The sequence below is a fragment of the Podarcis filfolensis genome (genome assembly GCF_964270895.1).
Source record: "Podarcis filfolensis genome assembly, chromosome: 7".
NCBI classification, from domain to species: domain Eukaryota; kingdom Metazoa; phylum Chordata; class Lepidosauria; order Squamata; family Lacertidae; genus Podarcis; species Podarcis filfolensis.
In genome coordinates this window covers 81,830,112-81,845,399 of record NC_139603.1, presented here as the reverse complement: position 1 = coordinate 81,845,399, position 15,288 = coordinate 81,830,112, and the positions used below count along the sequence as shown (strand labels likewise).

The window sequence follows — 15,288 nt, the reverse complement described above, 5'->3', positions numbered from 1 at the left end:
TATATAACTGACAACGTGTTGCTGTTTAAAGGTGCGTAAAATTTGCTTTGTGCAAATTGGAAAGTAATCATCTATTAAACTTGATAAAGTTGCAACTTGGTAACCTGGTGTGCTGATTTCTTACTGCATGCTTATGCCTTAATTTATCAACAACAAGAGGCAAAGATTGTGCTGATGAAGTTCATCTTGTTCTCTCTCCCCCCCTTTCTTTCTTTCTTTCTTTCTTTTCCTTCAGGTGGCATTAAGTGTCCAGTTTGCAACTTCATGTATGGTACAAAGTGGGAATTCAACAGACACCTCAAGAACAAACATAGACTCAGATTGGTCGAGTATGATGGGGAGACAAAGTGGGAGGTAAAGCCAAGCAGTGTTAGCTGGCCCTGAAATCTCGAGCTTCTCTAGAAGGGCAAGCAGAGATGTATGCTATCTGGCAAAAGGGTCCTTTTTTCCTCATTGCCTTTTAAAGGTAAAGGTAAAGGACCCCTGACAGTTAAGTCCAGTCGCGAACGACTCTGGGGTTGCGGTGCTCATCTCACTTTACTGGCCAAGGGAGCCGATGTTTGTCCACAGACAGACAGTTTTTCCCGGTCATGTGGCCAGCATGACTGAGCCACTTCTGGAGAACCAGAGCAGTGCACGGAAACGCCGTTTACCTTCCCGCCGGAGCGGTACCTATTTATCTACTTGCACGTTGACATGCTTTCGAACTGCTAGGTTGGCAGGAGCAGGGACCGAGCAATGGGAGCTCACCCCATCGCCGGGTTTCAAACCGCCAACCTTCCGATTGGCAAGCCCTAGACTCAGTGGCTAGGGCTGGTCCCTGTCAAAAGCAGGGCTTGCTGTCGGTTCTGAATTCAAATTTGGCGTCAGCTGCAAATTCCACTTTCATCGGGGATCTTTGCAACCCCAGCTTGAATTCAAGCCGCACCTGCAAAGGAGTGTGTTTGGAGAATGGTTCTGATTCTTGCTTTGAAATTGAATGGCCTGGTGTCAAATGACACCAGGTGATTGACAGGTGGGCACCCCCCCCCCCCCCCCCGCATGCCAAAAGTGGCCTGACCAGATGCAATTTCCCCCCTCCCCCTGGAGCCTCTAAAGTTGACCTATATGTTTTTACTGAGTGGCTTACTAGGATGGGAAAAGAAGCAAAAGGGAAGGTCTGAGAAAATTTCTGAGTCTGCAGAGGGTTCAAATTAACTGATTTTAATAATTTCTCAAAAGCTCTATAGAGTGCTGAATTGCGACTTGGATTCAAATTAGGTTTATTAGGTGGCCTTGAAGAAAGTGTTGTTTTTTAACTGTGCTGTGCAATCCTATGCATGTTTTCTTAGAAGTAAGTCACTGCCTTCTGTAGGACTTACCCCAGGAAAAGCGTGCGTTGGATTGCAGCCTTAGCTTCCCCATTTGGAAAGTGGATAATTTATTCATCCCAAGCTACTGCGAAAGTAAATAAGATAAAGGTTTCAGAGTACAGTACATAAGAAGTATAAATTATGAATTAATGATAATTTGAAAATTAGTTCCAACTATTGATGTGACTGTAAGAATCGTGCATGTAATTTTCAGAATGAATGGACTTAAAACGGTGCTTCGTTGATAGTTAGGTAAAGGTAAAAGGACCCCTGACCATTAGGTCCAGTCGCAGACGACTCTGGGGTTGCGGCGCTCATCTCGTTTTATTGGCCGAGGGAGCCGGCATACAGCTTCTGGGTCTTGTGGCCAGCATGACTAAGCCACTTCTAGCGAACCAGAGCAGCACACGGAAACGCCGTTTACCTTACCGCCGGAGCAGTACCTATTTATCTACTTGCACTTTGACGTGCTTTTGAACTGCTAGGTTGGCAGGAGCAGGGACTGAGCAACGGGAGCTCACCCCGTCGCGGGGATTCGAACCGCCGACCTTCTGATCGGCAAGCCCTAGGCTCTGTGGTTTAAACCACAGCACTACCCGCATCCCTCGTTGATAGTTACATACTGCAATAGCTGTTTGGTATCTTTGTGATGTGCTTCTGCCAGCTAATTCCCTTTGATCACCGATCACTGGCTCTTTTTGCAGACCAAAGCAGAAATTCCTGAAGAAACGCAATATCTCCATATCACGGAAGCTGAAGATATGCAAGGAACTCAGGCCGCAGTTGCTGCTCTACAGGACCTGCGATATACCTCGGAGAATGGTAAAACATTCTCTTTAAGGAGAAATGAATGTTTCACAAAAGCAGTGTATAAATGCTGAGTGTTCAAAACAAGTCCCCGTACATTAGCTCAGTAATCCTTGCGTGGTGATAATTATTATTATTATTATTTCCCCAGCCACTCTGGGCGGCTTCCAGAAAAATATTAAAATACAGTAATTCATGAAATATTAAAAAAGCTTCCATAAAAATCTTAAAAGCTTCCCTAAAAACAGTACCTAGAGCCACCCAGAGAGATTCATGGTCAAGATGGCATGTGAACTGGTACTTCCTTCTCCAGTATTACACCAGCATTACGTTGTCAACAAAAGTGGCTTCACTAGCGAGCATATTGTTTTGTTTCATCAAAGTTGCCAAGTCCGGAGCGACTCTGGGAAAGAAACGCATATTGGCTGCGACCTGATGCCACCAGCACAGCTTCTTCCCAAATCCTGCAAAGACTTGAAGCAGTTGGGGACAGCACAAAGGCGGGTTGCTTCTGTTCTAACATTGAAAAGAAACTAGCAGAGCAGTCCGAACCCCACTAATGCCTGGTGAAGAATGTGAGGTGGGGTTGGGGGTGGACAAAAGACCCGCTCCGGGCAATGTCAGCCTATAGCTGCCAGGTTTGGGCCTGAAGCCGTCAAGTGACAGCAGTTCAGTCGGATTTGACGACTTACTGAGGTCACCAAAGGTAAATGGAGCAAAAGAGACTCTTGGCACCTTGGAGACTGACCAGTTTATTAGGGCGTAAGCTCTTATTCCTCCAAAGCAAACTCAGTGCCACCAGCGGGGCTTGCTTCATAGCATATGACCAGACCAGTGGTGAGGGGAGAAGACAGGATTCTGTAAAGAAATAGGGAAGAATGTGAAGAGGGATTTGAACGAGGGGTGAGCAGGGGAAGTTCTCGCTGCAATGGCATGGCGGGATGTGCAGCGGCGGAAACATAAGCAAAAGGAGATGAGTTTGAATAGAAGCGAAGGTTGGCAAGTTTGTGTTGCTGTTAACGCCGGCCTGGTTCTCATATTGACATTCTCTCCGATTAGGGGGACGACTTGACCCCACGGCTGTGAACATCCTGCAACAGATCATAGAGCTGGGCTCGGAGCCCCACGATGCAGCTGCCGTCGCTTCTGTCGTTGCCATGGCCCCAGGAACTGTTACTGTCGTGAAACAGGTCAAATCATTTTCCTTTCCTCTGTGTGTGTGTGTGTGTGTGTGTGTGTGTGTGTGTGTGCGCATTAGACAGAAGGAGTGGTACTTCTGGCTGTTGTTGTATGCAAATAAACAGTTAATATTTCTAAGCTATTTGAGACCACATTTGTTTAGCTAGACAGCTCAATACTGGGCCGTCCTTGCAGCTCCACCTTGAACCACATTTGTTTCTGGATTTGGCATTACGGAATGTGTGAATTCTCTGCCTAAAACAGAATGTAATCAACTTAATTCTTCCTGTATATAAAGTTGTGGGGAGATAAAGGGCTGGTTTCGATAGATGACATCAAAATTATTACTGTGAGCCTATTATGTTAGTGCATTGAGCAACTGGCAGCTTGTGTGAGCATGCAATCTTTTCCCGGGACGGTTCCAGCTCAGGATGGGGGGTGAAAGGATGGAGGCATTTGCTGCATTCAAAGTCCTTGCATGGTGCAGGTGGGGGAAAGCTTGGAGCATCATTCTCCCACACACATTTTGGAATTCTATGTACAGGAGTGACTTTGACACAGGGGCCGCACTCTCAAACTTGCAATCCCCCACAAGGAAACTGAGGTGATTGCAGTCTCATGAAACCATATGCCATTTGCCTCCTGGCTTGCTTGGTTCAGAGTAGCTACATTTCTTCCAGAGATAGGTTTCCACATTGTGGAGAAAGTGGCTGTTTAAATTGGCCTCTAGGCAAGAGAGTTGAGAAAATTGACCTGCATTCTGTTCCACTTCTGAGCTTCATCCTGTAATGAGGTAGCAATCTGCAAGCTATTGGAAGCAGTGAGGTTGCAGAGGTTCTGCTGGGGACTTATTTGATCTGTAGGATTTTGTTGGAGTCAAGAAGGAAAAAAAAAGGCTTTCTAATGGAAGTATGAGGCATCCTTCTCAACCATTTTTATAATTAGGGCTTTCATTATTCATAAAGAACCATAAGATCATGGTTTGCTCATAAAAACACATTTCAATAAAATTGTATGTTTTCAGATACTTGCATAAGGCACTGAGTCCTTGTTATATACTGTTAGCTTTTATTCTATGTAGACACCCTTTGAGATAAATTCTTGTGTTGATTGTCAAATGACTTTCTTTGCAGCTTTTGTTTCAAATCTTTGTGTTGGTGGCATTATGCTAATCATTTTTGTGTTAAAAAAAGGGGGGATAGAAGCATATGATAATGCAAATATATTTATATATGCAGAAGATCAAGAGGGGGGGGATTCATATTCCAGGGAGTCCTTATCAAATATTAAGAAGCTAGACTATTATAAAGCTCAAGGATTGCTGAAAGGCCTGAGCCATAATCCTGTGGCAACTCAGAGCTACGGAATAGTGTGATCTCTCCCCCTCAAGCCCCTTCGGTTTCAGTCCAACTGCTGAGCAACAAGCATTGCTTCTGTGACAGATGAAAATGGCTACACTCTAAATACTCTTGGCATGATCTTCTTATTCTCCCTCGCCTTTGGCAGTGCTCATTGTATATTGCTTGTGTTGGCTGGGGCACCAGTTCTAGCAGCCACTGCAAGCAGCACGAGGCTCCCCTGTTCAAGGAGTTGGGGTGACTGGCCTACCTCACACTGTCAGCCTAGCAGTTCGAAAGCACACCAGTGCAAGTAGATAAATAGGTACCACAGCGGCAGGAAGGTCAATGGCATTTCTGTGCACTCTGGCATTCATTACGGTGTCTTGTTGAGCCAGAAGCAGTTTAGTCACGATGGCCACATGACCCAGAAAAGCTGTCCGAGTACAAAGGTCGGCTCCCTCAGCATGAAGCGAGATGAGTGCCATACCCCATAGTCAAATTTAACCATCCAGGAGTCCTTTTACACTTTAGTAACTGAGTAGCAATGGTACAGGGTTTCAAGTGGGTCAGAACCATTTGCAAAATTTGCATGGCTGCTTCTGCTCCTTCCCACTCCTCACCTCTTCCTTGTAGTCTCCTTTGTATTCCACCGCGTCCCCCAGGGTGTCTCTGCTCAGTAGAAGTGATGACTCGGGGAATCGGTTTGGTAGCCCGAGAGAACCAAACTAGCTGAGAACTTGAACAATTCATTGGCTAGCCTTGCAGAATCTCAAGTTGAGCGAAATAAACACCCCAACTATTCTTTGTTGCTTGATCCTCAGCTTTCTGTCATACGTTGTTGAAACGTGAGCAGGTACATCTAGTCGTAAGGGGCTATGTGTAAGAAACCAAAGAAATGGTGTCCACGTTCCGCCATCACACATTTTTAAATCACTTTCATAAATGTAACACAGAAGACAGGAGGCTGCTTTGTTCAGGTGTCATATTGTAAAATCATCATTAACCATGCTAGATCTTGACATATATACCTGTATACCTGAAGGAGTGTCTCCAACCCCATCATTCTGCCTGGACGCTGAGGTCCAGCACCGAGGGCCTTCTGGCAGTTCCCTCACTGCAAGAAGCAAAGCTACAGGGAACCAGGCAGAGGGCCTTCTTGGTAGTGGCGCCCGCCCTGTGGAACGCCTCCCCATCAGATGTCAAAGAGATAAACAACTACCTGACATTTAGAAAACATCTGAAGGCAGCCCTATTCAGGGAAGTTTTTAATGTGTGACATTTTGATGTATTTTTAATCTTTGTTGGAAGCCGCCCAGAGTGGCTGGGAAACCCAGCCAGATGGGCGGGGTACAAATAATAAATTATTATTATCATTATTATTATTATTATTGACATATGTAAAAAATAGATACATCTTAGAGCTATAGAACGTACAAACAGGGGTACCTAAAATTAACCAGAAGATGGACCATCTTCCTTGTGGATAAAGACTTAGCTGGATTTTTTATATCAGGGGGAAAAGATTGAAAGTTGTTGGCATTCATCTGTCTTGAGAGAGTGGAGTGTGTCTCCAGGGGTGAAGTCAGTCTGCTGCATTGGCAGCACCGAAGTGACCTCGCCGGGGTGCAAGCCTAGGCAGTGTGTATGGAGGTCCCCCTCTCGACCTGGCTGATGTGGCCCAAAAGAAAGCAGACGTTTGGCACCAGCTTGGCTGCAGGAGTTGCCAGAAGGAGGCGTACCTGGTGCCATCCAACCACCTTAGGGACTCCACTCTGGATTTGTGCAGGAGTTACTCCTTAGCCTTGTCTTCTCCTGAAGATATCTCACAAAGCCTAGATGAGCTACCTTCCCAGGTGGACGAGCCTCACGTGCCCCTCACTTCCCTATATAGTGGTACCTCGGGTTAAGAACTTAATTTGTTCAGGAGGTCTGTTCTTAACCTGAAACTGTTCTTAACCTGAAGCACCACTTTATCTAATGGGGCCTCCTGCTGCTGCCACACCACCGGAGTACGATTTCTGTTCTCATCCTGAAGCAAAGTTCTTAACCCGAGGTACTGTTTCTGGGTTAGCGGAGTCTGTAACCTGAAGCCTCTGTAACCTGAAGCCTCTGTAACCCGAGGTACCAGTGTACAGCACATGCAGAAACTGCCATCTTGAGGTTCTCTTTGGGCTCTGGGGTGGGACTTCTTGTGAGCCAAGTGGGATCTTCAGGGTGCTTCCCATTTCTGGGTACCACTTCCAGGTACCCAGCACCATGCGTTTACGTGGTCACATACAAATAGATTGCGCATCAAGCTCTTGCCAGTAAGCAAGGAGGATGCTTCAGGTAGGAATTGAAAAGAATGTAGGTGCTGCCAGGGGGGAAAAATGGAAGGGCATCTCCAGTTCGCTTGGAAGCGGCTGTTGTCTCATTAACTCCCTTATTAGAGGGATAAAGGAAAAAGCAGAATTTTGGGAAAGATGGATCAATCCAATAGGACCTAAGCAGAGGGCATGTAAGTGCTGAGCTGACGTGAAGTGTTGCCAACCTGAGAAACACAGCAATTTGTCACGCTAAGAGGAATATAGATAGATGTCTACGAGAGAGAGAGAGAGAGAGAGAGAGAGAGAGAACAAGGAGCGCCACAAGTGAAAGCAGTTAATCATTTTTCCTGGAATGACAAAACCAATGAAAAACATCTGGATAAAGGCAGGTAGAGAGGCTGTTAACTTTCTTTATTGGTCATTTTCATTTCAGGAGAATATAAAATTGAATAAGCATTCCGTTTGTCGCCCTTGCGCCAAATGAGATTCTAGTTTCATTTCACTTTCGCGTCAGCGGCATTTTTATTTATCTTCCTCTCCTTGTTATTTATTTGCGCATCTCAGATGCATTTAAAATTATGTGCAGCTTTCAACGTAAACAAAGCCAATTTCAAATCCCATTCAGGCTACAATATACTTGCTTGGGGGTCTCGGTGAATGCTGGGCAGTGAGGCTTGTTGCCTTAGGAATAACGTGTGTGGTGTTTGCAAACCTGTTTTGTGATACCACCTGGAAAACTAAATGGCCCCCTCCCCCTGCCATCTGAAAAGACGTTGAAATTCCATCACCAGTGACAAATCTCTTTGGATCCAAACACAGCAGTGAAATAGAGGTTTGCGTACCTATTTCAATGGCCATATATGTTTTCATTTGGCTACCTGTCTAGATCCAGCAGTATAAATTGTTATATATGTGTAATCTGTGCAGTTCTTAATGCTTGCCTTGGATAGCCCAATACCTTGGTAGGCAGCTGACAGACTCCATGAAGCCAGCTGAGATCCTCTGATTGACCCATTGATCCTCTGGTTTTCTCCCTCTACACACACACACACACACACTTCTCTCCCAACTTTCCTTACAAGTGGTGCGCCAGGAAAACCTGCTCCCAGTTGCACCTTCTAGGGTTGCCATATTTTGAAGAGCAAAAAAGAGGACACATTTGCCGACTTTTGACTATGGATCTCTATGACGACTCTCATCATGAAAAAGAGGACGTGTCCTGGAAAAAGAGGACATATGGCAACCCTGCGGGTACATTCTGGTTATCTTTACTATCCTCACATGCTTCTTAATGTCCGCACTTCGTATTAAAATGCAGCTTAAAACAAAGGATGGTTTGGGGCCAACGAGTTGAGGCATGCCGCTCAGAAGTTCCTGAAGTTCCCCGCTGCCGCCACACCACAAAATAAGCCAGAGCGTGGCTTGCTGTTCCATTTGAACCCAAGCTCATCCTTCTCAGTCGGTAGAGCGCGAGACCCTTATTCTCGGGGCCATGGGTTCAAGCACAACGTTGAGCAAAAGAGTCTGGGAATCAGCGTGTTTTTACATGAGTGTCCTTTTATTTAAAATGCCTCTCTGGGTTATTTGTGGGGCATAGGAATTCGTTCATTTCCCCCCCCCCCCAATAAATATATATAGTCCGGCCCACCACATGGTCTGAGGGACGTTGGACCGGCCCCCTGCTAAAAAAGTTTGCTTACCCCTGGACTAGATGACACTCGTGATTCCTTCCAACGCTGCAATTGTGGGGTTCTGTTATTCCCCTTCCCACAAGCAGTAAGTGAAAAACAAGAACTCGGTCCCCCCTTTGTTTGGAGGCACAAGACTGGGTTGAGGCAGCACAACAAGCTAGTTTTATCCGTAATGCATCAGGAGGGCAGCAGCAACAGAATTCTTTAGTAGTAATTGTCAGAGCTACCCTAGGTCCCAGCTCACAAAGGACCAACGCTGCTTCGTTGTTAAGTATAAAAGTCTTTATTGAAGTTCAGTTTCACTTCCAGAGCCGCAGCGCGCAGCTCTACGTCTCAACTGTCAGACTGCTGATGCTCCGTCTGAGTCTCCTCCCCCTTGACACCAATTTAAGATTCTAGCCTTGCTCCACCTTCTCCGCTGCTCCTTCCTCCTCTGGGTCCGCCTGCCCGCCGGGGTTCCGCCCTTTCTAGCCTCTTCTCCCGCTGATTCCCCTGAGCCTTCTCCCTCCCTCCGGCGGGCTTTAGGAGCTGGTTCCCCATCCGGGTCTCCTGCTGTTCCGCGCGCCTGCACATTTGAACTTGGCGCACGCGCCCAGCCGGTAACTTTCCTCCTGACCGTTTCACTGCTGCTGCTGTCACTGCTTCCCCCTCTGGGGGGGCTAGCTGCAACTGACCTCCCCTCCGTTGGAGGCGTGGTCAGCCCTGACTCACTCTCTCTCCCCGCTGGAGGAGACGCTGGCCCTGACACATGTGACTCTTCCCCCCCCACTACGCTCTGGTGGGGAAACTGGTCCCGATCCTCCACTGCTGCTTTGGGGTTCCCCTCTGGCTCCTTGTTTCTGGTGTGTCCCCCCTGGGACCCCCCTTGCCCTGACCATAGGCGCCCCCTTCTGGGAATCTTCTGATTCGCTGGAGAAGCTCATGGAATCTCTCGGGCCACTGTCATACTCCCCTACGCTGCCCTCGGATTCTTCCCCTTCGCTCTCCATTTCCTCTCTCCCCAGTGCTCCTGCTCCTGAGTCCCTGACAGTAATAATAATAATAATAATAATAATACTGCCCGGACACTGAGATCCAGCGCCGAGGGCCTTCTGGTGGTTCCCTCGCTATGAGAAGCCAAGTTACAGGGGACCAGGCAGAGGGCCTTCTCGGTAGTGGCACCCGCCCTGTGGAACACCCTCCCATCAGATGTCAAAGATAAAAACAACTACCAGACTTTTAGAAGACATCTGAAGGCAGCCCTGTTTAGGGAAGCTTTTAATGTTTAATAGGTTATTGTATTTTAGTGTTCTGTTGGAAGCCGCCCAGAGTGGCTGGGGAAACCCAGCCAAATGGGCGGGGTGTGTATGTATGTATGTATGTATGTATAAATAAATAAATAAATAAATAAATAATGTAATTGAGTGAGACTGCTAAGCTTGGCCCTATCACAAATCTAACACGTTAATGATTGGTTTCTTCTGCCTCTTCTCCCAATGATCTTTATTTTCTTGGGCTACTGCGTGCCTTTCTTTCCCCCCATGGTCCAGCTAGTTCCCAGCTCTGTGCTGTTTCACAGTCTTATTAGAAACAGGGGATTCCAAAGGAAGAGTAAAGGATGGTTGTTTTCAATAGAGTTTCTTCGCCTGCATGGCTTACCGGCCGCCTGTCACTGCAAGGTGTTGCGTTGGGCTTTTTCACTAGAGCCCCAGCTCCTGTGTTGTTGTTGTCGTCTTTCCTCCTTCGGATGAAATTAAACAGAAACGAAACCCGAATAAAAGATATTCATTCTCCAAACAAAAGAAGAAGCCAGCCTAAATCAATTAAACGGCGCAGCCAGCTTGGCATATACTGATCAATGTACACATAAAATGTCCTTCTGCTGAGCACAGCTGCGTCATATAACAAACCTTTTGGCACAACGCAATTGCATTTTTTCTTTCCTCTAGGAAAAAATAATGATGATGATGGCTCCCTTTCTTTTTGTTTTACCTCTCCCCCATTCTCATGCTTCATTGCTGGTACCATTATTATTTCAGAGAGCATACTTGCTGGAAATGAAGGGAGCCTTGGGCCATCTGATATTTCCATTACTGGCCTGATGGGCATTAAGTGGATATAGTTTGCTGGTACTCTGCATGTTGTATTTGGGGGAGAATTGATTCCATCCCCCAACTTTCCATTTTTAAAGACCTGTGTGCTGTAGATTAAATGCAGTTCGTTTTTGCTCCCCTTGGGAAAGTAGCCATTGGTCTGGGAGACCACATGGGGGCTAAAACTCCAGCTTGCCCCATGGGAGGAGGTGAACAGAGAAAGAGTTCCAACAAAAAAAATGATGGTGACCATCCTCTGCATAAATTACATGCTCTGCTGTCCCCCTACAGTGGCTCAAAGCAAAGATAACCATTGCAAGGCTGACAGTCTTAGTGCACACCACTCTGAATAAATATTTGCTGGGACAGAAGGTGTCAGGTGTTGGGGTGTGGTTATTAAAACACACTCCCTTCAGCATGAATGTCTTCCCGGAATTGTACTTATTTCTCCAGATGATGCAAATAACACAGTGGATAATGCGTTGGTGACCTTGTTTCAGATCCTTGCTCAGCCATGAACCTCATTAGGCGACTTTGGATCAGACATGTTCTCTCCTTCAGTCTTTCTCATGGTCCTTCTGAGGATAATGTGGTCCTTGGGTGGGTGGGATTCAAAATTGATGATAATGGTGACCAGTCTTTCTGGCAAGTGAGCCATGGTGCTGGGCTAATCTACGCTGTTGTTCAGATGCATCTCCTTAGTATGTAATTGCTTCTAGTCCATTGAGTGGATATCAATGTGCTGATGTGCCTGTATTCCCCTTGTGGCACAGATTGTCTACCAACTGCTTAAACTCATGGGCTGCGATTCAGCAAAGGGAAAGTGCATAAGGAAACCAAACTCCTCTGTCATCGCCTCGGCTCTGCTGTTCCCTTGCCAGCGATGAAACGCCTGTACATGCACTGAAACCCTTAAATCTTGGTTATGAATGCACATCCGTTAGGTCTTTCAGTAGTTCGGTATTCCTGGGACTTTCTGCATGCAAAGCAGGGCTCTTCCACTGACCCACATCCCTTCCCTAGTGGGTCATCAGCTGTATGAGCTCATCTGTTATTTAACTGAAGCAAATACTGCAATCTCCTTTAGTACCAATAATTTATGAAATACGGGGCTCGGTCATTTATTCACACCTAGCTTTCCTTGCTCTCGTTTTAGAAACATTGCAGCCCTGCCATCCAAAGAAACCCTTTGTAACGTCTCCCCTTTTCTCGCAGGTGACAGAAGAGGAGCAGTCAGCCAACCACACGGTGATGATTCAGGAAACACTGCAGCAAGCTTCCGTTGAGCTGGGCGAGCAGCACCATTTGGTCGTCTCCTCCGATGAGGTGGAAGGGATCGGGACAGTGACAGTTTACACCCAGGGGGGAGAGGCCTCTGAACTTATTGTGTATGTGCAAGACATGCAGTCTGTGGAGGAGCAGGTGGAGGAGCAGGAGCAGCCTGGACAGAAAATCTAGATAAAATTCCCAAGGGAGACCAGCCTTCTGGTACCGCCAAACTGCTACATGCTTTGTTTTCCAATCTATATTTAATGTTGGGCAAGAACAGAACCTCCCGCAGCTGCTACTCTATCATATGTTTAGTCTTTGGCAGATGGCGCACGTGGTTGTTGACTGGACTGGTGGCTTCTTCTTTTTGCCAGGAAACGTTTTGGTACGTACTGAGCCATGCGCAGCTTCCTTTCACGTGGCGCTACTCCCCTGCTTGTAAGGAACGCCTGAAGTCGCAGCAAGCAGATCCATGCAGATGGATGGTTCATGACCACTACCTTCTGGGATAAAAGATACTTTTCCCAGAGCAAGAGGTAAACCAAAAACAAAAGCAAGAGGAGTCAGTGGCAGTGGACAGCACTTGATAAACGCTAAAATGTGTGCGTGTTATGCACTTTAAGAAGACTGTAGATGGAAAAGACAATTTTAGCAACCGCCCGGAAAGTTCAGATTTTAAGACTTGCCAAGCAACAGACCCTGCAGCGAATCTATTCAGAAGAACAGGCTCCATTGGGTTGGGTTCACTCAACATGCAGAAAATGTGGTGGTGTGAATCAGAGCCAGCTGTTCTTCAGTGCTGCTTTCTAAACGCTTTTTCTAAATAGTGTTCAGCATTTTAACCTCCCCAAAGACAGCTTTCCTTCCTTTTGTCACTGTGAATTGTTGAAGACCCGAGATCATTACCCGAAGAAATGTGTTCTCTTTTATCTTGTATCTATTAAACCGGGACTCTGTGCCAGTGAGCATGCCACGTTTTTATTTGGATGGGATCTAATCTGACATGCGAGTGAAAAGATCCCACCTCTAAGAGTCTTTCAGATGCACAGTCCCTGCCGAAATGCAAGTGTTTTATGGTTGTGACATATTTTGGACACGTATATTGGAGATATATAGTGGATTTCTTCCTTTTTTTCCTATCTGTGAAGCATTATTTTCTTGTCTCTCCCTTTCCTTTTTTGCAAGCAATAGCAATAACTTCAGAAATATATATTTTAAAAAATCAAAGCTTGGGCACAGTTTTTTAGATTAACACACCCGCTATAGGGTTATGTCTCATAATATACAATGGATGCCATGTTGAAGCACTGAGAAGTAATACCAAGCCAAAAAATCTGTGGAAGCCACAGTGATAGAATGATATTTCGGGATCCTATTTCTCCCAGCCTGGCAAACGTTGAGCATTTTCTCCAAAACAAAAAGCACTAACTCTGCATCCTTGAACTGCATTGAATCACTCTTCTGTATTGATTAGACACAGGTGATCTATGGAAGTCTTATTCTTTTTCTGTCTCCTTAAATAATAAAATAGATATCCACTATGAGGAAACACCCAAAGTAGAGATGCAAGCATCTCTTGCTGTAAGTAAGGGCTCAAACACTCTGCTCTTGGTGGAGAAAAGGGCATGCAATTTGGAGAAAGACTCTATTTCAGGGGAAACCAATGTGCCCTCTGGATGTTTCCAAACTACAACTCCCATCATCCCTCGGCATAGCCTCCTCTGTCCAGAGCTAATGGAGTCTTAACAACTTCTAGATGACACCATGTTGGCTACGCCAGCTTATCCACGTGTTTTTTTCCCCCAGTAGGCTTTGGGGAGTGGATCTAATTTGGCCCTATGTGTTCTGACCTCATGTCCTGTGTTCGGGTTGTGATTTGAACTACATGGCAGTGCATTCACCAGAGAACTTAACCACTGGGCTCCACGAACAATGTCACATCTCATTGGGTATCTCACAGCTGACATGCGAGAGTGACAATTCCTTGGGCTGTGTCAGGAAGTGGGCAGAGGAGGAATGGTGGAGACCGCCTCCCCAGCCTGACCCTTCCAGGGAAGAAGAAGACAGTTCAGAATTACAACAGGGATTTGAGGGAGGTCACAACTCAGAGGCAGATGAGGGGGAAAGCTGGGAAATAATGGGAGAGGAGGAGGAAGAAGAAGCACCAGGGAGGCGACATCCGACGGACACAGTGTCTTTAGAAAGCATTCCAGACCCACCATCTCCCAGAACCTGGTGAGCATTGAAAGTAGGAGAGCAAAGAGCTCAAAGGCAGAGGGCATGTTGTAGCACCCGCAGTAGCACCCGCAGTGATGACTCTTGAGGAAATGAGAGAGACAGAGTGGGTGGAGACTCACTCGGGACAACGCCATTATTCCAAGAGATTGCATTCCAAAGCCTCTCTCTGTGAATATTGAATAAAAAGCAGGTGGTAAGGACTTTTCCTTGTCTTATCCATTCCTGGCAACCTGCCGTGGGGGTGGGGTCCTCTACCGCCTGACAGGTTGTGGGGTAGAGTGCAGGAACGGGCTGACTATACAGCAGCTATACAGCTCCTGCCTTTTTTCACCAGTGCATCCTTTGTACTGTCATTCACACAAACTGTATTTTGGGGTGGCATCTGGTATGTGAGACCGAACTCTTTCTCTCTTTTTTTGTAATCTCAAACCCCCGTTCCTCAAATAATTATCAGACAAGGTGAAAATGTAAAACTCCCGTCACTGTTTTGCAGGATCACATTTATGTATATTCAGTGCGGTGTCCTAAACTGCATGTGGGGAAGAAACTAGCTTCAGTCGAACCTACACATTTCTGCTGTAAGTCCATCTGCTACAGCTGCCTATGGCTCCAAACTTGGTTTTAGTCACATCCCGAAAAGTAACGATGGTTTAAATGTCATGGCAATGGATGCACACAAAACGGACAACAAGAAGTAAATAAGGATGAAATGGATATGGAAGAAGAGATGATGTAGCAACAGGAGGAAGAGATGGACATATGCTTGTAACAGGAGTGGGAAACCTGATTTTTATTTTTATTTTTAAGAAATTGTATTAAATTAAATTTGGATGGATTTACAATAATTTGGAAAAACCAATAAATAATAAAAAAGACGATGGATGCACACCAAACAGAGAAATGACCTTTTAAAATCAGCTATCCTATCTGCAATAGGATGCTTGATATGAAGATTCGTAATTGGACAGCCTGAGATGTAAAAGATCTCCCCCTGTTCCTGCACTTTTATGTTTTGAAATTCTGTATGTACACAC

The 15,288-nt window shown here is 46.0% G+C and overlaps 1 protein-coding gene across 2 annotated transcripts in view; it reads left to right on the top strand.

Moving 5' to 3' along the window:
* The window catches only part of ZFAT (zinc finger and AT-hook domain containing), a 668,318-nt gene that overhangs the window by 66,478 nt on the left and 586,552 nt on the right, over nt 1–15,288 (top strand). The window contains exons 13-16 of one of the 2 annotated variants that reach the window (XM_083621866.1): nt 236–354; nt 2,057–2,174; nt 3,219–3,349; nt 11,963–15,055. In XM_083621866.1, coding sequence (XP_083477992.1) covers nt 236–354; nt 2,057–2,174; nt 3,219–3,349; nt 11,963–12,205 — 611 coding nt within the window. In that variant the 3' untranslated portion in view covers nt 12,206–15,055. Of the gene's footprint in view, nt 1–235; nt 563–2,056; nt 2,175–3,218; nt 3,350–11,962; nt 15,056–15,288 lie in introns of those variants that run through there. The other variant, XR_014549936.1, reaches the window with a different exon arrangement.